We start from the raw sequence: 22,380 nt of genomic DNA, 5'->3' as shown, positions 1-22,380 counted from the left end.
GGTAAATCTAGACTTAAGGTTGGGGTCATATTTAGGATTATGCTGGTTATGGTTAAGTCTCCAGGAAATTCTAAATATACATAATTTAGTGTCCAAAAATATCAAGATCGTTTGTATCAAGAATGTCAGGAGAAATAAAAATACTTGTAAAGTTCACTACCGTTGTGTCACATTTTTGTGCTTAAAATAGCTGCGAGTGTGGTTTTATTTTGAAAGTACCGGAAGTGGGTGTGCTGCTCTCCCCGCTGGTCTCCATAAGAGCTCCTCTGTAGCTCCGTGGCTCTGAGGCAGCAGCTTGTTTCCTTCACCGCCCCGCCGGGTTCACACTCGTCGCCACGGATCAATCGGTCATTTCAGCGGCTCCCCAGACGGTCTCGAGGTTACAGGTTGGTTTCCCCCCTCATTTGACGGTTGACACATGCTATCTGACAGCCAGCTGTAACGTCACGTATCTGTCAGCCATGTTACTGTATATCAATCAATGTTGCAGCCACAGTAACCGTATTTATTTTTAGCAGCTAACCTGCGCCGACTGCAGTGCAATGAATATGGGCGCCGTGTATTTGCTGGAGGCGAACATTGTTGCCGATACGGTGGCGATGTTGATATGAGCGTGATAGCCGGGTGAATTTGGTTCTGCAAAATCCAAGCCGTCGGTGTCGGTTACAGTGTGTTAGCTAGCGCACTAGCTGTCTGTTGCCGTGAAGCTAAGAGGGTTTGATCTGACCATGTCCTCCGTCAGAAATCAAGCCAAGGCCTCAGTCAACAAAACCAACAGCTACCGTTATTGTGACTGGATGTCGTAAAGCACAGCAGCATTTATGCATTTTGAGGTTAACTCTCAACATTTTCGCTTAACGTTACTAGCCAGTGCGGCTGGTCGACTTTAAGCAGCGTTAGCACTGGATTAAGAATATCGTGCTTCTTTAACTTTGCTCTCGGTAAACAGAGCAAGATGGAATAACTAATGTATTGCTACAAAACATCCCAGAATGCATCCTACTAACCTGACATGATTCCTTAGCGCGTGCTGTAATTGCGTCATGTTGCAAGGCCTATGTTTAGTTGACTTTTCAGGCTTGTGGTCTAAGGGACAAGAGGCCATAGTTAATTGTACAGGATTTCCATTGGCTGTTGGTCACATGTCAGTTAATTGGAAAATGTCACTGCAGCAGATGTCAACAATGCACTAACGTGTGGATTCCTCCTGAATTCAGATGGACCAGCAGGACCAGTCCTATATGTTTGCCAGTCTGAAGCGGCCTCACTCGGAGCAGTTGCTGCAAGGCCTCCAGCTCTTGCGGCAGGATCACGAACTATGTGACATTGTCCTGCGTGTGGGTGATGCCAAGATCCATGCCCACAAAGTAGTGCTAGCCAGCATCAGCCCTTACTTCAAGGCCATGTTCACGGGTAACCTGTCGGAAAAAGAGACCTCCGAAGTGGAATTCCAGTGCATCGATGAGACCGCCTTGCAGGTATGCTTGGAGCCGGCAGACCCATTACCAACTGCTGTGCCATAGTTTGTTTGTGACGCTTTTACTCTCTCTCTCTCTCTCTTCCAGGCCATTGTTGAGTATGCCTACACTGGCACGGTGTTTATCTCCCAGGAGACGGTGGAGTCCCTACTACCGGCTGCTGACTTACTCCAGGTTAAGCTAGTACTTAAGGAGTGCTGCTCCTTCTTAGAGAGCCAGCTGGATGCTGGGAACTGTATAGGCATCTCCCGCTTTGCAGAGACATACGGCTGTCATGACCTGTGCTTAGCCGCAACTAAGTTCATCTGTGAGAACTTTGAGGAGGTTTGTCTTACAGAGGAGTTTTTTGAACTGACTAGGGCAGAGTTGGATGAAATTGTCTCCAATGACTGCCTTAAGGTGGTCACCGAGGAGACTGTATTTTACGCCCTGGAATCATGGATCAAATATGATGTGACTGAGAGACAGCAGCATCTGGCTCAGCTGCTGCACTGTGTTCGCCTTCCTCTACTCAGCGTCAAGTTTCTCACTCGCCTATATGAAGCCAACCACCTTATACGAGATGACCACGCATGCAAGCACCTGCTTAATGAGGCCCTCAAATATCATTTTATGCCTGAGCACCGGCTCTCCTATCAGACTGTGTTGTCGGCACGGCCAAGGTGCGCACCCAAGGTGCTGCTTGCAGTGGGAGGCAAGGCGGGACTGTTTGCAACATTAGAAAGGTAAACACTTTCTGTGTAGATAATCATTTTAAGCACTATTGCAAAGGCAACGTTCTAATTTCTGCATTGTCAATGCATTCATTAAACTAACAGACTGATCTGATAATCTCTGTCTCTCTCACTTGCAGCATAGAAATGTATTTCCCTCGGACAGATTCATGGATAGGACTGGCCCCTCTTAGTGTACCCCGATATGAATTTGGAGTGGCAGTGCTGGACCACAAGGTGTACGTGGTGGGAGGCATCGCCACACACATGAGACAAGGCATTAGCTATCGGAGACACGAGAGCACAGTGGAGAGCTGGGACCCCGAGAGTAACACCTGGTCCTCGGTGGAGCGCATGGCCGAGTGCCGCAGCACACTCGGGGTGGTGGTCCTGGCGGGCGAGCTGTATGCCCTCGGCGGCTACGACGGCCAGTATTACCTCCAGTCGGTGGAGAAGTATGTCCCCAAGTTGAAGGAGTGGCAGCCTGTGGCTCCCATGACCAAGTCCCGTAGCTGCTTTGCCACTGCGTTGCTGGATGGCATGGTGTACGCTATTGGAGGCTACGGCCCGGCTCACATGAACAGGTAAGGGATATGATCTTTTTGTTTTACCCACACATAATCTACTGTAATTTATGGGCTGTTAAACATGATGAATGGGACATTTTTTATTTATTTAATCTATTAGGGAACATTTATGAAAGTGCCAGAAGCAAACAATTTCACTGAATATTCTGTAGATACCCAATAATTAGCAAGGCATAATTAATCATGAATTCTGTAGCCGCTTAGTCCTCTGTATGACGCGGTTCACCTCTTTGCCTTGACCTTCTTTTCAAAGATGTCAAGTGTTACTGAGAAAATGGCCACGGCCCTGTGAATGAGTGAACGGGAGTCGGAAGAGAAGTGGTTGCTGAAGTTTCATAGAGAGGGTGCCTGACTGTGTGCTGCTGGTTAGACCTCTGTTGTTGCTGTGGATCTCTAGAGAGTCTCTGTTGCTTGTTTCCTTGACTCCCAAAACCCCTCAGGAGAATGTGTTTGGCCAGAGAATCTTCAGGGACTTTATTTTCCTTCTCTCCCCAATGGTTTATGTCCTTGCATACTGCAAAAACAATCCCTGATTGCTAGTGTTCCAGTTGCTGTCAGGAGGTTCATTTGACTCTGGTCAAATTTGGCAATTCACTGCTGCCTTTGGTGGCCCTGTTACTGGTTGTATTGTGTGTTTGTGATCAAACCACCCAAAAGTTTTGTTGTCTTGGTAGCTTGAAGTAAATATCGATCCAATGAAGTATTCTATTTAAACATTTAATTTGCATGTGAAGTAGGTTCCCTGCTCCTAAATGCATCTTTTGAAGGAGGGAGTAGGTGTTTTTGCATGTTGTGGACAAGTAACTACAAAGTGTGTCGACTTAAAGGGAACATTTGCCACCTTTTTTATGTGGCGGTCCAATCCATGCGTATGGTAAATGTAATCCACTGAAGATAAACATTCCCCCGTGCATACTATGTTGACCAAGAAAGCTGATCTCTCCTGCTATGGAGCTGTGCCTGCGTGTCCCAGGATGCATTGTGTGCAAGCGGCGAGTTTGTTGCGTTACAAAAGCTCTCATTTAGGCTGATGAATGAAGAAAATACAAAACGGCATTAATGGAAATATTTTTACAACCACCTACCTTCTGAATTCAAGCTTAATTTTCCACTCACAATGCTTTAGACAATTTTCAATACATCATGTTTAGATTTTTGAGATGGCTATGATTTCATTAAAAAAGAGTTCCTTGTAATGTATTTTTCTGAGGGATTGGAGAATGCCGGGCGGTCGGATCAATTTACATTTAGACTTTTTAAACCACTATTTTTTTTTTTTTTTTTTTTTTTTTTTTTTTTTTTTTTTTTTTTTTTTTTTTCATCCTCTCCACACAGCGTGGAGCGGTACGACCCCAGCAAGGACGCCTGGGAAATGGTAGCCCCCATGGCTGATAAAAGGATCAACTTCGGAGTAGGCGTCATGCTCGGCTTCATATTTGTGGTGGGCGGACACAACGGGGTGTCGCACCTGTCGAGCATCGAGAGGTATGATCCACATCAGAACCAGTGGACCGCCTGTCGGCCAATGAATGAACCTCGCACTGGTGAGTTTACAGCACACTTTAGTTAAAGTTCCTATTTGCACAATTTAACCCACCTCCCCCTATTGCGATAACTGCATCCAGAAAATGGTGATCAATGTGTGTAATTATCTACATGTGACATCGTCTTGCAGGTGTGGGCTCTGCCATCGTTGACAACTACCTCTATGTGGTGGGAGGTCACTCCGGGTCATCCTACCTGAACACTGTCCAGCGCTATGACCCCATCTCAGACAGCTGGTTGGACTCGAGCGGCATGATGTATTGCCGGTGCAACTTTGGCCTGACTGCCCTTTGACCCATGGCCCAGCCAGCTAGGACCCAATAAGAGAACTTAGACACAAAGACGTTTCTTTTTTGTTGTCTCCTGCTCCTCCTTCCCTCCACATTCATCCTCCACGAGCGCTGCACACCAACGTGAACACCAGAGGAGAGGGAAGAGCCTCCTGGGTGGATGGATGTGCCGGGCTAGCTGGCTGGCTAGAGGGGACCACAGACATGGCTGCAGAGACGAGAGAGAGAGGGCTGCAAAGTTGTGCGGAACAGAGAGGAAGATGACTGGACAGCTGTTGTCACGAGGAGACGGCAGCTCTACTGCTGCTGGACCACAACGAGGACTCTGAGCCATTTCCCAGAGGACTGTGGGAGAAAACCCACACTTTTGTTTAAAAAATTCTGTTAGGTTAGCAGACATTTTTTGTTTTCCTTCATGCCATTACTTGTGTTAAACACTCAAATTCTTTATATTTTATTTATTTTTTTATAATTTCCCTGCTGCAACTGGAACCATGTGTTCAGATTTTGTAGAACACTGCAGTTTGCTGGTGTGTTTGTATGGATATGTGGTTGTTGGCCATGTAGTGTGTGTGTGTATGTCCGGGTGTGTGCTTGAGGGATGCATGCATGTCGGATAGGATTGTTTTGTTACGTGTCAGGGTGCAGAGCTGATGCTCGGGCGCAGCGACACAGGTGTTCTGCATCGAAATCAGTGCTTCATAAAAAAGAGAAAAGTTGAAATCTTTATATTTTCAAAAAGGGCTGCCTTTTTCTCTTGTAAATAGTCTAAATATATAGATATTAATATATCCTCTAGTGCATTGCCTGTAAAAGTTTTTCTGCACTGGGTTGTGTGTGTGTGTGAGTGAATGTGTCTGTGTGTAGTTTGAGTCCAAGGGTCAGTGTAGAGGTGACTACTCTCCTGAGAGTCATTGTCACTAGTTTCTGCTTCATCCTTGGAGAAATTAAAAAATCCCCACGTTCTTTCTTCTGTTACATCTTCCGAAGGTCGGGGTCATGCACTTACTACTCTTCACAATAGTTGACATTGACCTTGGCCCCCTTTTCACCCTTTGGTCTGTACACAATACCAACTGGTGCTATATTTAGGATTCAGGATTCAGCTGTTTGTCTGTGTTGCCTCACGCGATTTAGGTCAACCTCTGTTCAGCCTCTGCTACATTACTGCGTAAGATGTTCGTTATTTGATTTAAGCACATGTAATTGCGTGGAGGTTAATGGCCAACCATGCAATAAAACTGAAAGGGAACCATGTGGTTGGAAAACTACAAACTTCTATCCTCTATAACTATCTAAAAAGTCTGAAAACTAGATCTCTGGCTTGACTTTTGTTTATTTTTTTCATTTCAAATATAGCGCAGTAAGTGATCCCCTTGCTCGCAATGTCCCTGTTGCTGGATATGACCATGCTTTGTCATTGTCCTAATCCTGTTCCAGTTATACTGTCACACTCTTGGCAAAAGTCAAGTCCTCCCCCCTCTGATTGGGGCTGACATCCGCTATCAAACATTTGATACTAGCCACCGTCTTGCTTGAAGTAATCTCTTCACAGCTTCATTTGAAGTGCCAAAACATGACTTTTTGTTTGTTTTTTTGTCCATCTTTCTCACCTACAGTGCTATAAATGGCTTCATTTTATTTTTTCCTTGAGTGCCACAGTTGAAACATTTTCTTCTCTTCCTTATTGCTAATGTATTGGCATGACATTCTTCCACGCTGTCATTTGAAGATGGACGATGAAGCACCAACGACTGTGCCAGCCAACTCGGGGCCATGTTTCCACTGTCACCAGTCCTGTGTCCTGGGAGGGAGGCCAGAGTGTTCCCCTGGCTGTGTTTGACTCCAGGCTGGCTGAGGGTGTCACTGTGCAGTCTCGGGTCAGGCTAACAGACGGGCGAAGCAATGCGCCGCAATAGAGGGGCACTGGTCTATGAAAGGCTAGGGGAGAATGTGTCTTGTTTAGTCACTTAATGTTCAAGTCTAGTTTGAGTTGCTTTGTGCACTGATGTCTGCACACGACTGGAAACTTGAAACCAAGCTCTGCATTGCACTTACCAAACTATTTGATACATATTGTAATTTGTACATGTTTTAATTTAGGATAATGGCATTTAGATAATGCAATAAGACTTCTGTACGCTCTGTGGATGAATATGTAAGTGTATGTCTCTTTAAAAGAAGGAAAAAAAAAAAAAAAGCCAAGGCATCTCGTATTGCTCTAACGGAACCCAACATGGCATGTCTGTTGATTCACGCTGTTGGCAGGAGAAGTGGATGTCTGATGAAACAGCATATGTCACCGTTGACTTTGCATCATCATGTCTTGTGTTGTCATTTTTTATTTTTTTTTTGTGCATGCAGGTTCATTTGTACAAGGCATATGTTTGAGGTAGATTCAGATGGATTGCTAACAATTATTGCATTCATTATAGTTAATGGCCAAACACCGACGTAAACACTTTATTATTATTTTTTTTTTTTAATCCAGCTATTTTCACTGTGTGTGAGGGTCTTGAGCGGTAGACGAGACGTTCTCTTCTGCTTGTACTCTAAACTGTGTGTTTTTGAAATGTTTGGGAAACCATTCCTATAGACAAGGACTTAAATCACATTTGATTTGTTGCAGATTGTTTGAGTTACCATGTAGAGTACTTTATGATTTTCTAGTTTATTTAGAAAGGGTAACGCATTAGCAACAAAAACATATTTCTGAAAATGTCATTTTGTTTTAGAAAGTTGTGACTTTTATTGTATTTATAATTGTATCGTTTGTCCTGTAACCTGATTTTGTTTGCTAATTTTGTCTATTGTACTATATTTTGTCAATCACTTAAGAGCCACAGCACAAATCACGCAGGCGTAATTATGTGCTGCAGCCATGATTCACCTAGCATCTGTTATGTACGGTCATGATTTCCTAGGTGTATATTACCTACGTCTTTAATTAATTTTGGAGAGACGCTGATTAAAATCTGCAAACGTGAATCTGCAAAAAGAAGGATGTTAAAATTGAGTTTGTATGTATTTTCATTAAGGCCTAACCAATGTCATGTTTTTGCCACCACTCTCACCAAAGTGCTTGTTCAAAGAAAGCAGATGGATGACTAACACCTGGTCTGCAATGGACTGGCACTCTATTGTTTGTGTCTGAAAGAAAAATCCTTTGAAACTGATGTCAATGTTAGCCAAATGACCACTCTGCTTCTTTTACATTTCCCATTGTGTGTCTGGAGTAAGGTGATGATCTTGAATTGTATATCCTGTGGATTAATACTGGAAGTACAAGATAACCTTAGGTGTAGAAACAGTAGCTTTTCACATTTGATCATGTTTTGATTGAAGACATTTTACATACATTTTAGTCAGTTTGTGTGGTGCAGTTGTACCCAGTTTAAAATAAATGCCTGCCTTAAAAGGTACCGTCTGCTTTTATGTGGCATATACATTCATACAATGCAAGTGCAACGAAATAAATCAATACGCGTGTACTCCAAAATATTTGTATTTGTACTCTGCATAGAAAAAACAATTGAAAACTTGACCAAGGATTTACACTCGACAGGATCCACTTTCACAAACTTTCCTTGGCAGAGGCACTGTGTGATACCAGTTATTCTTGAAGGTTAAAAAACCTGCGCAGCACGTGTTAAAATAGTAGACAGTTAATAGACAGTTTTATTCCGGCTTGTCAGGAAGATAGTTCAGACTGCCCTCAACCTTTTATATAATTCCCGTTTTATGGTCAAGGCAGCCCACAAAAAAATATATTTTGAAGAACCAACTAAAATCCAATTATGTGCACGATTACAGAAAATATATATTTTTTTCAAGATTGGCCCCCTTTAAGAACTGTATTTTACCATTCATGCATTGTGATAAAATGCTTGCATCCAATTCAAGCGTCTTTAGAAAAAACAAGTTAACCTGACATTGATTGTTTCTAATCCTCAAACCACAGTGTAAATAGAGAAAGCACCAGTTTAATTAAAGGAAAGGGTTGATCTCTATACATGTACGATGAAACTGACGAAATGTATACAGCCAGTGTCCTCAGACTGTAATCCATCTAACCATGACGTTTAAAATACGCCAATCTCTGTTGTGTGTCGTGTGACTGCATATGCATGTGATGTGCATTACTCACTGCCACGGCCATTTATTATTATAGAACTATTATAGTCCGCTATACTCTTGGATTCCAAGCATGCCCCTCCCCCCTAAAAGTAGTTTCCATTTTGCACGCTAAGCTTTCTGCAAGCATTCAGGTGAAATGGAGCTTGTGTCTTTCAGCACTCGCGGCGGAAGCAACAGCTGACAGGATAGAATAATAAAAACTTAAAAAAATGAATGATGCGATAAGTAGAGAAAAATGGTTACAATGATGAAATGCAATCGTAGGAAGGGTGGATGAAGGAATGGTCCGAATCCTGTTCATCCGTGTGTCCTCTCGTGATGAGGCGAGTTCACTTGTCGGAGGCGCGGATGTAGACCAGAGAGGACAGCAGCAGGAGCTCTGGCGGCTTGTGCAGCAGGATCAGATTGTCACTCCTCAGTCCGTCGTAGTGCATCCAGCAGCCGTCTATCTGGAAGGCTGCGGAGTAGTGGTGCTCCTCCTTGTTGAAGAGAGTGGCGCCCTCTAGTAGGTACCTGTGGAGAAAACTCAAAGTAAGAGCATAAATAATTGCGAGAACATCTTTTTCTCTTTGATTGGAGACACACAAAAAACAGGCAGGAGTAATAAGTTGGAGAAGAAGAAGAAGAAGTATCTTGTTTTTCTCTAGATAATTCCTCTTGCAGGTACAAAGTCTGTAGCAAGAAACTTGCTATAATGTGTTGGCAGTTTGAGCTTTAATTAGTCTGTTTTTTTAATAAACTTGTCCCCGAGTATTATTTAAAAAAATGAGCTTTCTTTTTGTTTACCAACATGGAGAAAGTCACGGTGTGACTAAAGTGCGTTGCCACTTTAATGTAAGTGCCAAGCCAATGGAAACGCACCGTGGGAGCTCCATACCTGTGCTGGCAGAGAGCCAGATGGTAAGGGACATAGGACAGCTCCTCTGACTTCCACTGCTGCATGTTGAGGATGATAAAGGGTGGGGGTCCGTGGCAGAAAACCCTCTGGGAGATCTCCCTTAGACCATCACACCTGTTTATAAAAAAATTCAAATATCAGCAATTTGTGGAAGTGGAAGAAGACTGAACAGAGAATGATGAACACCCTCCATATGTCTCACCCCAGTTCTGAGCACAGCAGGAGTTTGGGGCAGAAGAACTCGTCCGCGGCCGACTGAATGGGGTCTCTGAGAGGCAGCTCATGGGGAGGGCTGGAGGAAACAAGGGACAACACTCACCTGAAAGCAAAAAACCTTGAACCAAGACAACTTTTTACCCGCCGGCAGTCGGGCTCATCAACAGAGCGACGGATCATCGGTCCCCACTGACTGACTTTGTCACCCCCAGGACTATTTTTCGGACAATTTCTTCTTTCCTCTTTCTTCTTACCGGTCACTCCCCTGCACACTTCATATTTAAACACTCATGCCACTTAACATACACTTTAACTTGATGCAACACCATTGCACTGTTGCATTGTTGTTTGTCTCGTCTAACGTCTCATGTCTATTGTATGCACCTTCCGCCTAGAAAAAAAAATCCTCGTTTGTGTAAACATTCCTGGCAAATAAACGGTTTCTGATTCTGATTTGGATTTTACACCGTGCCACGGGCAATGTGGATTTCTAACATGCACACACATAAATAGGTGGAGACAGCAATGCATGCGCTCTCTTTATGTCACTTTGATGAGACAGGTGACAGTTTTAGAGTTAAGCATGACAAAGGGTGTGAATGAAACCCATTTAAGGATGGAGCCTGTACACCATCAGTGGTATTTAAGGTGGTGACAAACTCCAGAGGGGTTGTCTTATTTGAGAGCGACACGAGATGGAGCCAGATGTTGGCGTCTAAAGTCCTGACACACATGTGTTTACCTGATGTTGATGGTGGTCTTGATGAACTCCTGGAAGCGGACCGGGCAGCTCCAGTTGGTGCACAGACTCTCCTGCATAGTGGACATGAGGTTCTCCAGGTTCTCCGTGAAGTTCTCGTGCTCGTTACCAAACAGGTCAATCTCCAGTGCGGCCTTGCGGATCTCGGAGCGGTACTGTTTCCTCGACATCTTGTCCCAGATCCACAGCATCTTCACGGTGGTGTAGTCGCAGGAGTCCATCAGGCGGAGGAAGTACTCCACAAACTGCTTGCCCAGGAAGACGGCCAGCTCCCGGGGGAAGCCCTGGTTGTCCCGCAGGATCACATACAGGATCACGAGGAAGCCGTCGATGGTGCAGGTGTTTTTCAGGTTGATTTTGACGTACAGCGGGGTGCACGATATGGCCTTCCTGCCAGCCTTGATGGTGAAGACGCCCCCCCAAGGCAGCACGGGCCTCCAGAAGGAGCGGTCCTCTTCGTCATTGTTGTTGATGGAGGCACGGATTTCTTCAAACAGGGTCTTAGACCTGAAGAGACACGTGCATTGGGGTTAGCAGGGAGTTAGACCGAGGGAGCATGAATGCGTTTCGCTTGACACACCGACGGATTTGGACTGTGGGAGACGGGGGGGTGGGGGGGCATGCAAACAGATGTCACGTTAGCTCGCAACATGAGCCACGCAAAGACACGCAACGTCCAGTTGTCCTCCAGGGAATAGACACAGCCCCCCAACAGCCTGCTAGCTTAACACATTAGCAGCTTCTATTTGTTTACCTTTCGAAGTGGAGATTGTTCTCGGTGTTTGAAAATAGCGTTTGGAGGTCTTCGGTGTCGCTCAAAACACAGAATCTACTCTCCATAGCTCACCGTATTCCTTCATGTCTTACATCGGACACATCAGCCAGATCAGATATTTTAGTACAGTATTTTATTGCACTATATGGTGATTATCCGAGTGATAGCGCCTGGATAAAAACAAACCCGGTCAAACGTCAAGTTGGGCCCATATAAACACAGTTTTTTTTGTTTGAAGGATAATATAAGAGGTGTGTAAATATCGTGCTGCCCTCTGCTGGTTCTCAGAGTAACGGCACCCTCTGAGGTCCCGCCCATTCCTGCGCCTCGCAGGTTGACGCAGCAGAGCCGGCAATGCTATTGGTTTGGAGTGTTCTAATCGGTACGTGATTGGTCGTCAGACTTGACAGTTTGTCCGTAGCCACGCCCTCAGCCGTGTTCTACGTTCGACGCTACTCCTGAAAGTTAATACGCTGTTTTTTCAACCGTAGCGCTACATTTGTCAACGGAGCTTGCGTCACCAACTTAGACTTCCTACGCCTTTTGAACAAACTTAAGTTTTGGGCAATCCTCAGCGTGCTCCTCTTCTTGTCAGGCAACGAGAGTGTGAAGGAGACACCAGCACCTAGAAAACGGACTATCAGGACCAAAAGATGTCAGCTCAAATCATAAGCGGGAAAGAAGTTTCAGCGTAAGTATCATAATGTATTCCGCACGTGTATGGACGCATAGCCAAATAACGTTATGTGCAATTATCCAAGCACGTCTGTGTACTGGCTAACAAGTCAGCTAACTTAGCGTTAACCAGCCATCTGAGTTAACGGTAACTTGTATCATAAACAACTTCCGCACTTTACGTGACCCTTGCTTTATGCACGTTTTACATGCTGAGAAAGTGCTTTTGTCCGTGCTGGCAGCAGAACACGACTTCACAACTTAGTTGGGTTGGTCGTCCATCATGCGGTCCACGTGAAGATAAGTGTGCCAGCAGTTATCTAACTATTAATAGTTAGATATTAATGGTAATCTAACCATCTGATAAAACACAGTGGACTCTCTGTCCCAGATGCATGGAACATTTGCTTCCTGACAGTTATGCAGATTAGTTTGAATGTGTTCACTCTAAATGCACTGGCTTGTGACTGTCACATTTCTTTTTCTGATCGATGATGATCAATAATGTTCGATCATTGAACACACTGGGAATGAGTAATTGCAAATCCCCCCAGCATTATGTAAGAAGCTGCGGTGGTGTGATCTTTGCCCTGTTGGTCCAGTGACCTCAAATGCTCTTGAACAATCCTGCCACGGTTTTAATATTTGAGTACAGTCTGCAAATGGGTTTCCGATGTTAGTCCAAAGTTTGCATGAATCCAAATATTGCTTATTATTTGGCAAAGGGACCAAACCTTTCATTTAGTTAGTTGCATGTGCTTGTCACAAGACATGGCAGCCTGCATCCTGTTAAGTGGCCCTCACAGTACTCATTATAGGTAAATTAAATCTACACATCTGCTGTGCCTTTAGAGGGACGTTTCAAATTAATTTCCCCTGAAGCTAGACAAGTGACCTTTATGGACAGAGGTTTATTGATCAGATTGTCTTTGCCCTTCAGGAAATGTTATCCTAAAATGTGTTCTTTAAAGCGGCTTGCTTTTCATAGGGGTGACGATCAAAGCTCAACTGTACTTTATATTGTCTGGATGTTTATAGGAATATGACTGTAGTTGATCAGTGACTAGGATTTAAGATTGTTTCCTGATAGCCTTTAGTTTCTCTGGCTTCCTTTTGTGAGTAAATACTAAGCAACATAGTGCAGGTAATATGTAATATACATGTACCTAAAATAACAAAGTTTCAACAGTAGGTCAATGTTTATTATGTGCATTATGGTGATTTAATCATTTTCCTTCTCAAGATGTTATTGCCTTTTAGATTGCTTAATTTTTCAAATGTGGCTTTAAGACATTGAGATAATTCAGTGTTTTAGGTTAATAAAGCCATCAGAGCACACTATGCATGTCTGGACAAAGCTTTTGGAATCTAAAAAATACTGATTTTGTAAAGTCACCGGGGCAAAAACAGTCCACAGTCAATCGTAATCACATGGGTTATTCTACCCATGGAGTTCATGTGATGCACTAACACAGTGTAATCTGTCCGTGTTGTCGGTCAGAGTTTTAAACGCAATAATCAGTCTGTTTTTTTTTTTAGGAAAATAGTGGACGAGATCAATGAAGCCGATTTATTGTGTGAATAGAACACCAAATAAATGCAGCCAGGGTTGAGCTTTGTGTAGACTAGACAGACAAGTGAAATCTTAGAATAGATTTGAATTGCTATAAATTAAAGTCCAGTGTTGTGTCTTGTCTGGTCTTTGTTTAGCTGACTCGACTAAACTACGGTAGACTGTTTTTAGTGGACAGATACCACTCCAAACCATTAAACAAAAGATAAAGGAAAGATAAAGATAAGTCCTGCTCTTTTTTTTATTCTGTTGTCTCGTGTTCTCAGGCAGGTGAGGGAGCGTCTAAAGAAGGACGTGGAGCAGATGAAGCTTCAGGACCCAAACTTCAAACCCGGTCTAGTGGTTTTACAAGTAAGTGTGTGATTGGAACTCGCATGTGTCTGGACAAAATCATTTTTGGGATGTTTTGTGGGCTAATGTTGCCGTGTGCTTTCTCGTGGCCTTCCCCCGGAGAAAGTCGTCCGGTAAGGTCACATGTGTGCCCCCAATCTGTTCCACTAAAGTCTCCTTTTTGCAGATCTTATCTGTATGGTAGAAGGCCTATTTCTTCATACTGGCAGGCAAAGTGATCCTACGTGTCTTTTTCAGGTTGGAGACCGTGATGATTCAAATCTGTACATCAGCATGAAGTTGAAGGCAGCAGCAGAGGTAAAAAAAAAAAAAAAGATAATTTACAGACTGTTTATACACCCCATTTCTACTGGGCCCTGATTGTGACCCTAACTTCCGGTTCCACAGATTGGAATAAACGCCACACATATGAGACTTCCCAAGACTGCAACGGAGGAGGAGGTGAGAATGGATACGAAGTGTTTATAGCGTGTGTGCATACCTGTATGATACTGTGAAACACTGTTGATATTTTCAAACTTTAGTGCAGTAAAATCGGGTTAAAGTTTGGGCTTTGGGGGGCTATTTATGCCGTAAGAAAACAATGATTGTACGGGTAAACACGGCAGAAGACAAACCAAAAGTAGCTGAGAGTGTAAAGGCTGTTTGTCTGTCCGCAGGTTCTTCACAGCATCACCGAGGTGAATGAGGACTCGTCTGTCCACGGCCTCATCGTGCAGCTGCCCTTGGACTCCATCCATAAGATGGACACAGAGAAGGTCACCAACGCCGTGGCCCCGGAGAAGGACGTAGACGGGTGGGTACAGACGTAAATCTAAAGATAGGTTCTTTAGGTTTGCTTTATTTGTGTTTCTTTGATTCCTTTGAGTCTGGTTAAAAGAATCTCTTGGATAATTTGAATTGTTAAACGGCTTTAATTTGAGACGTTCATTGTATTGCATGTTCTTTCTGATCATTTTGTAGACTGACCAGCATCAACGCAGGGAAGCTGTCTCGTGGAGACCTGCGCGACTGCTTCATCCCATGCACACCAAACGGCTGCATGGAGTTGATCAGACAGACCGGTAAACCCTAAAACTAAAAAAAAAAAACATCTGTATTGTGATAATACATGACAAAGATTTGGATCAGGCCAGAATGAATCGATGGATGGACCACTTCTCCACAGGTGTGTCTGTGGCAGGGAAGAGAGCGGTAGTGATTGGTCGTAGTAAGATTGTGGGCTCACCGATGCACGACCTGCTGCTGTGGAACCACGCCACCGTCACCACCTGCCACTCTAGAACCACGGATCTCCCCGGAGAGGTAGTAACCGCTCTACCCCAACCATGTAGCCTTGTATCCCCACCAGGCATTATGAGCACCTCACACTGATGCAAGCGGCGCATACAATGTGACTCTGCTGCCATCGTGTGGCGTAAACAATAACAGGGTCTCGCCAGATTCTGAAAATTGTCTATGAACTCTCTCGCTATTTCTCGAATTCATGGGACGCTCACTACCGCCCGTCTCTGTTTTTGTCCAGGTGAGCCGAGCAGACATCCTGGTTGTTGGCATCGGGAAAGCAGAGATGGTGAAAGGAGAGTGGATCAAGAAGGGAGCAGTTGTCATCGACTGCGGCATCAACCACATTCCAGGTGCGACTTCCTGTGGCTTTTCAGTCCGCTTTAGTTTTGGCACTCCGGAGGTAATTAGTGAATCACTAGAAGTCAGAGGTTATTTTGTCGTATCTCCCTCCGTGTCTTTCAGATGAGACTAAAGCAAGTGGGAAGCGGGTGGTGGGTGACGTCCACTACGCCTCAGCCAAGGAGCTGGCCGGCTTCATCACCCCTGTACCCGGCGGTGTGGGACCCATGACTGTGGCCATGCTGATGTCGGTAATTAATTATGTTGGCTTTAATTTCCATTTCCATTGCTAGCATACTCGTTACGTGAGAACACGGTATATATCGGGTTGAAAAAATGACTCTTTTGGTTCAGATGTATTCTTTCTTCACTCTTACTTAACCTAGAAGTTAATTGACTGACTATGTTTGTGTGTAGAACACTGTGTTGAGTGCAAAACGCTTTCTGGAGAGCCACCAACCAGGGAAGTGGAGCATTTCTTACACCGCACTCAACCTCCAGAAGCCTGTGCCAAGGTTTGTCTCCTCAGGTCCCTCTTTTCTTCGTCACGTGCTATGTTAACATATCACATTTTAACTTTTCAGTCCTGTTTTCTCCTTTTGCTCAGATAAAAAAGTGATTTGGTTATTGTCTTTAACACTTTCCAACAGCGACATTGTGATTTCTCGCTCCTGCGTGCCAAAGCCCATCGACTGTCTAGCAAGAGAGGTGGGCCTCCTGTCTGATGAGCTGGAGCTCTATGGCAAAACTAAGGCCAAGGTCCAGCTGAAAATCATCAAACGTCTGCAGGCCCAGCCAGACGGCAAATATGTGGTGGTCACCGGGTATGCTGTCAGCGCTTTATTTTCTTTACTTTACTGTTTGCTTTGCCCAATTTTGTTTAAACACTTTTTGTTCAACATCAGAACCCCTACCTTTTCTGTTTACACAGCTGATCAAGTATCTACCTCATCGTGCAATGCTGCAACACTTACACTAAAACAATTGTACATTTGCTGATGAAATAAGATCCATGCTGATGTTTTTTTTTGTTTTTTTCCTGTCTGCAGCATTACACCCACCCCCTTGGGTGAGGGAAAGAGCACCACCACCATCGGCCTGGTCCAGGCTCTGGGAGCCCACATGAAGCGCAATGTGTTTGCTTGTGTCCGACAGCCTTCTCAGGGTCCCACCTTTGGCATTAAAGGTGAGCTTTGATTTAATGTCAGTCAGTGAGAGGTTGCACAGGTTTGCAAGATGTCCTGAGTCTACACTGGTGTGTGTATATATATATATATTTGTAGTTTTGTCTTCTGCCTACAGGTGGTGCTGCAGGAGGTGGATATTCTCAAGTCATTCCAATGGAGGAGGTAAAACACTGCTGTGTCAAGTTAGAAACCAGGTTGCTAAAAATACATAATTAATTCACGAGTCTGTTCCTTTCTCAGTTCAACCTCCATCTCACCGGGGACATTCACGCCATCACGGCGGCCAACAACTTAGTGGCTGCTGCCGTCGATGCTCGCATATTCCACGAGTCTACACAAACTGATAAAGTGGGTACTTATTAGTCTACGCACTATTAAAATAAATAAGATAATTGTGACGATCCTCTTTCTCTCTGTATGCATCCTCAGGCGCTGTATAACCGCTTGGTCCCGCTCAGTGGAGGACAGAGGAAGTTTGCCCCCATCCAGATCAACCGACTGAAAGTTAGTGATCGTGTCACAGACTTGTAGGTCTTAACTCGCAGTACAGATTGAATTACATTTCAAGTTTTCTGTATTTGTTTAGAAACTGGGCATAGAAAAGACTGATCCCTCCACTCTGACTGAAGAGGAGATCACCCGCTTTGCCCGCCTGGACATGGACCCGAGCTCTGTCACCTGGCAAAGAGGTGTGAACACCTGAGACGTCTCTCTTTAACCCTCATGATTCCTACGTTGTCGGCCTCTTCTGAATCTGCTGTTTGTCAGTGATTGTGAGTGCATTGATCCCTGTGTGTCGCTTCAGTGTTGGACACCAACGATCGGTTCCTGAGGAAGATCACGATCGGCCAGTCGCCGACTGAAAAGGGCCACACGAGAGAGGTAAAGAGACGAGAGCCAGCAAGCTGTTTCTTCATTCAGTAAAAGCCACTTTGTATCAAGTTAGAATGTTAGTTTGGCTCCACCTAGTGGTTGTGTCAGAACAGTAGGTAGCAAAGAAACACACCCCATTGGAAAGAGGCTTGAAACGCATAAAAACAAAGTAGTAGTTTCTAGGTGTTAACAATATTTATGTATAATTTTTGTAACTATCACATGATGATATAAACAACAGCTATGTTTAAGCTGTGTATCATACACGTAATTATATAATATTCTATATTTAATAACAAATGAGCATAAAAGTTGTTTTTAAAAAGAGAATTTCTGTACATTCATCTCTTTTAAATCACTTCTTAACACCCATTTTTATAGAATCGCTTTTAGGTGATGTCGTCCTTTTATGCAGTTCTCTTGTTCCCCTGTTTTTGTTTGTTTGTTTTATTGTTTTTTCTCTTCCATTTGCTCTTTTTGTATTCATTGCCTTTTATGGTATGGTCCTTTTTTGTTTACCAGTGTTGGCATTATGTATGACTGCTTTGCTTCTCTGTAGAGCAACACTATAAAGGTGCTATGTGAATAAAGTTATTATTATCTTTTCTGCGTATATACTGAATGTTCCTTCTGAGCCCAGATTGCTGTTAATAATACAGAGACTCTGTCCTCCAGGCCCAGTTTGACATCACGGTGGCCAGTGAAATCATGGCGGTGCTCGCCCTCACCAGCAGCCTGGAGGACATGCGTCAGCGTCTGGCCAAGATGGTGGTGGCCACCAGCCGCGGCGGACAGCCCATCACCACCGAGGACCTGGTCAGTGGTCTGGACTCTCCGTCGGGACGGGACCTTCTCCATAAATATAGTGCAAACAAGGTTCCTATGATGTAATGTTTTCTTTCTCTGCAGGGTGTGAGTGGAGCTCTAGCTGTGCTAATGAAAGATGCCATCAAGCCAAACCTGATGCAGACCTTGGAGGTGTGTGAAAGCCACATGTTTACCTATATAGTTCTCTACAGTAAGCCAGAAAAGGGTTGTTTTGGTTTTGTGTCTGAATCCACAGGGAACACCTGTGTTTGTCCACGCCGGCCCGTTTGCCAACATCGCCCATGGCAACTCCTCCATCCTGGCTGATAAAATAGCTTTGAAGCTGGTTGGACCGGAGGGCTTTGTGGGTAAGTGGAGGAAATGGCTTGTATTCTGATCTGGTGCTGCAGTGCCACAGTAGATGGTTTGCTGTGTTTATTGTACAAGTGATGGAGAAGCCGATGTTATATAATGTAATTATGTAACGCCTGTGATTCTTACTTACTGTTCTCTTTGTCTCACAACTCCTGTCAATTGTGCCCGACAGTGACGGAGGCCGGCTTTGGCGCTGACATCGGCATGGAGAAGTTCTTCAACATCAAGTGTCGCTACTCGGGCCTGAGACCCCATGTGGTGGTGCTGGTGGCCACCGTTCGAGCCCTGAAGATGCACGGAGGAGGACCAATAGTGAGTTTGCTTGAGCTTTCCTCTAAAGCCTAATAACAAGATACTTACTTTGCTGATTTTAGTTTTTCAAATAAAAAACACTTTTCATAAGGTTTGCAACAGTCACAATGAATATTTTCCTCTGGACAATAATTTCCTGCTGAATGGACTCCACAAAGTAATAAGTCATATTGTCACTTCTGTATTTAGCTTCCTCATAATCCTGAAGCACAATTCGAATAGTCTCCACTCGTAGGTCTTGGCGATGTGGCCAAAATCTTCTCTCACAATATAGGTCATTTCATATCTCGATAATGATATATATGTATGCAGCATTGTTTTCTGGTAATTCAATTAATACATCAATCAACATATTAAACGATCACCCAGCCCTTTTTGTATGAGCTCGTTGGAATATTTTAATTAGTTAAACATTTGACTCATTTCTTGTTCAGGTCACTGCTGGGATGCCACTGCCAAAGGAATACATCGAGGAGGTAATGCATAACTGCAATATACTGTGTTTTATGAGTTTATAAGAGCCTAGGACAATTCTGCTTACTCTGTCATTAGTGTGCAGCCCTGCATGTTAACGGGTCGAGTAAACACAATGTAAACCTCTACACGAAATATTTAAGTGGACTGGGTATTGCTGCGCTACTTTACTTCTTGTAGCTTATTTAAAAGCGTGTTCACTCGTATCCTCATGTAGAACCTTGAGCTGCTGGAGAAGGGCTGCGGCAACATGAGGAAGCAGATCGAGAATGCACAGCACTTCGGCGTGCCAGTGGTCGTGGCTGTTAACGCTTTCAAGTAAGTGATGGATGACGACGCAGAAACGGACTAAAATGATCATTTACTGACTTGTCGCTAATCTGCCTGTTCCCCTGCTTTCCCTCTAATGCCTTGTGTTCTGACCCGTCCTGCAGGACGGACACTGAGGCTGAGCTGGACCTGGTCTGCAGCATGGCCAAGGCCGCCAGGGCCTTCGACGCCGTGCGCTGCTCCCACTGGGCCGAAGGAGGAGCCGGTGCGTTGGCTCTGGCTCAGGCTGTTCAGAGGGCCTCTGAGGCCCCCAGCGAGTTCAAGTTCCTCTATGATTTGGAGGTATGGGCCATCGTGTTTCCTGTTTTTGTTTTTTCATTAGTGGTTGAGGTTAAGTATGTGAATGAATTTGCCAGAAAACGCACCTGTTATTATATTTATAATAACAGGTGAAGATATACATAGTGTTCTCATTCAATGAGAACGGTTTGCACGTGCATCCAGTATGAGTGAAAAAACAAAAATGGCACACAAAATCAAATCAAGTAATTTTGTCTGGTTTGCATTAGTGGGCCAACATACCCATTTCATTCCTATTTGTAATTCCTCTCTAGCTCCCTATTGCTGATAAGATTCGAATAATCGCCCAGAAGATCTACGGAGCCGACGATATCGAGCTTCTCCCAGAGGCCCAACGCAAGGTGGAGCTCTACACCAAACAGGTCAGCTCTCCTGTCTGGTCAGCCCTGTATTTTTTTCTTGGCAGCTGCTCTCGGTGGAAATCCTCATAACTGAATGGAGACTGCTTGATTAAGCCTTTTGTGAACGATCTCATGCATTTTCTGACATCCGTCTTCTTCTCTCCTCAGGGCTTCAGCAAGCTGCCAATCTGCATGGCGAAGACTCACCTGTCGCTCTCTCACGATGCAGACAAGAAGGGCGTGCCCACAGGGTTCATCGTGCCAATCAGAGACATCCGTGCCAGTGTGGGCTCTGGCTTTTTGTTCCCACTGGTTGGCACGGTAAGCTTGCAAGCAGCGCTTTTGCTTTCTACCGGTTTTGCCGCATATTTACGTCTGGGAGTGACTATTCACTGCTCTGCATCAATGCAACTTGATTTTCTACAGTCATCTGCTTTCCTTAGAAGGTTGGATCGCAAGGTTTGATAAATAAAAAAGTGGGACTTGTAGCACTCAACTGTCTTAAACTTTGTATTCTAATAATAAATGCATGACATCACAAAAATTGTCTGCTTAACACTGCTGTGATCAGTCTGTGCAAATAATAATATTCAACTGAAACTAAATTGTTGAATTCATTCATTATCATATGGCTGCATACACACTGAATTGATAAAAAAACAAAACTTTATATTTGTGATTGTGTGTAATATGTTTGATTATTTTCATTATCAATTCATTAATTGCATTATTTAAAGTAAAACAAATAAATAAAAAAATAGCTAAATGTGTGTCACTATGTCCTGGACCCGAAGAAGAACTCTTCAAATATCATGTAACAAAATCCAAAGAAGTTCATTTTAAAGTAAAACAGCATTAATCAGTTTTTTTTAAATTGTTGCCGATTAATTATCTGTCAATCAACAAATATATTAAGCAACTAATCATATTAGCCAGGCATATAAGACATCAAGAAGTCTGATTGTATGGAAGTCTATAAGAAAATGGCCCTACTTCTCAGTTTATTTATTACCTCAGTTAACATTGTAAACATTAGTTTTTGGTCTCAATCACTAGTTTAAAGTTTTCTTCAATACCGCATGATATTCATTTATTCAATTATTGTCCCATTTAGAGTAAAATAGACCATAAAGCGGGGTGTGTTTATGACTTAACCCTTTCATTGTGTGTTTCAAGTGTGTGAAAGTTGTGACCTATTTGGTCTCCTTACAAAGCCGATAGACAAGAGAAGGTGTATTACTCATTTTCAATGCGCCAATAATGAAATGAGTCATCACAAGAAACTAATTGTGTGTCTGTACAGAAGTTTGTGGTGCCAGTTTGTTGTTAAATATAGTTCAGAGGCAACATTTACATTATTCCATCATTTAAAAACTGCTTTCTCCTGCTGTCCCTCCTAGATGCCCACGATCCCGGGTCTGCCCACCAGGCCTTGTTTCTATGACATCGACCTGGACCCTGAGACTGAGCAGATCAATGGACTCTTCTGAGGCCGACGGCGAGGAAGCTAGTAAAGACATGCAGATATCAATTCCAAACCGGAGTTGGCCAGTACGGAGGATGACTGATGCCCCCCCCCCCCCCCCCCCCCCCCCCCCCCCACTGAGACTTTTATGAAATGTGAAGCACTATTAACTGGAAGCCATGAGCTTGTCTGCTGGAGCTGTTTTTGTTCACTGCTTCTCTCTCGGACACTGACATCTGTAAATAATTGATTTGCGTTGCCCATAAGGCTGCTGATGGTTAAATCAAGAAAC

The 22,380-nt window shown here is 43.9% G+C and overlaps 3 protein-coding genes across 3 annotated transcripts; 2 read left to right on the top strand and 1 right to left on the bottom strand.

Moving 5' to 3' along the window:
- Positions 1-1,217: 1,217 nt before the first annotated feature.
- On the top strand, positions 1,218-4,617 carry klhl28 (kelch like family member 28; the record flags this gene model as incomplete). The annotated part of the gene is made up of 5 exons (XM_079216545.1): positions 1,218-1,478; positions 1,566-2,203; positions 2,332-2,775; positions 4,114-4,322; positions 4,454-4,617. 5 exons carry the CDS (start codon positions 1,218-1,220, stop codon positions 4,615-4,617), a joined length of 1,716 nt encoding a protein of 571 aa, XP_079072671.1.
- A 3,512-nt stretch (positions 4,618-8,129) lies between these two features.
- dorip1 (dopamine receptor interacting protein 1) lies at positions 8,130-11,482 on the bottom strand. Its single transcript, XM_079217290.1, has 5 exons — positions 11,379-11,482; positions 10,607-11,131; positions 9,851-9,940; positions 9,628-9,762; positions 8,130-9,263 (listed from the first exon to the last, which is right to left on the bottom strand). Exons 1-5 carry the CDS (start codon positions 11,462-11,464, stop codon positions 9,080-9,082), a joined length of 1,020 nt encoding a protein of 339 aa, XP_079073416.1. The 5' UTR covers positions 11,465-11,482; the 3' UTR covers positions 8,130-9,079.
- Positions 11,483-11,968: 486 nt separating this feature from the next.
- mthfd1b (methylenetetrahydrofolate dehydrogenase (NADP+ dependent) 1b) lies at positions 11,969-22,243 on the top strand. Its single transcript, XM_079217049.1, has 27 exons — positions 11,969-12,090; positions 13,914-13,998; positions 14,236-14,295; positions 14,386-14,439; positions 14,658-14,794; positions 14,962-15,062; positions 15,167-15,303; positions 15,524-15,635; positions 15,748-15,875; positions 16,042-16,139; positions 16,275-16,448; positions 16,674-16,810; positions 16,927-16,973; positions 17,052-17,159; positions 17,241-17,315; positions 17,398-17,500; positions 17,617-17,693; positions 18,360-18,500; positions 18,594-18,662; positions 18,748-18,859; positions 19,039-19,178; positions 19,613-19,654; positions 19,870-19,970; positions 20,087-20,264; positions 20,537-20,644; positions 20,792-20,944; positions 22,024-22,243. The coding sequence occupies exons 1-27, from the start codon at positions 12,053-12,055 to the stop codon at positions 22,111-22,113; spliced, it is 2,805 nt and encodes a 934-aa protein (XP_079073175.1). The 5' UTR covers positions 11,969-12,052; the 3' UTR covers positions 22,114-22,243.
- The last annotated feature ends 137 nt before the right edge of the window (positions 22,244-22,380 follow it).

Source organism: Taurulus bubalis (assembly GCF_910589615.1).
Source record: "Taurulus bubalis genome assembly, chromosome: 4".
Lineage (NCBI taxonomy): Eukaryota > Metazoa > Chordata > Actinopteri > Perciformes > Cottidae > Taurulus > Taurulus bubalis.
The sequence above is the reverse complement of the archived record's forward strand: the minus strand, read 5'-3'. Positions and strand labels throughout refer to the sequence as shown.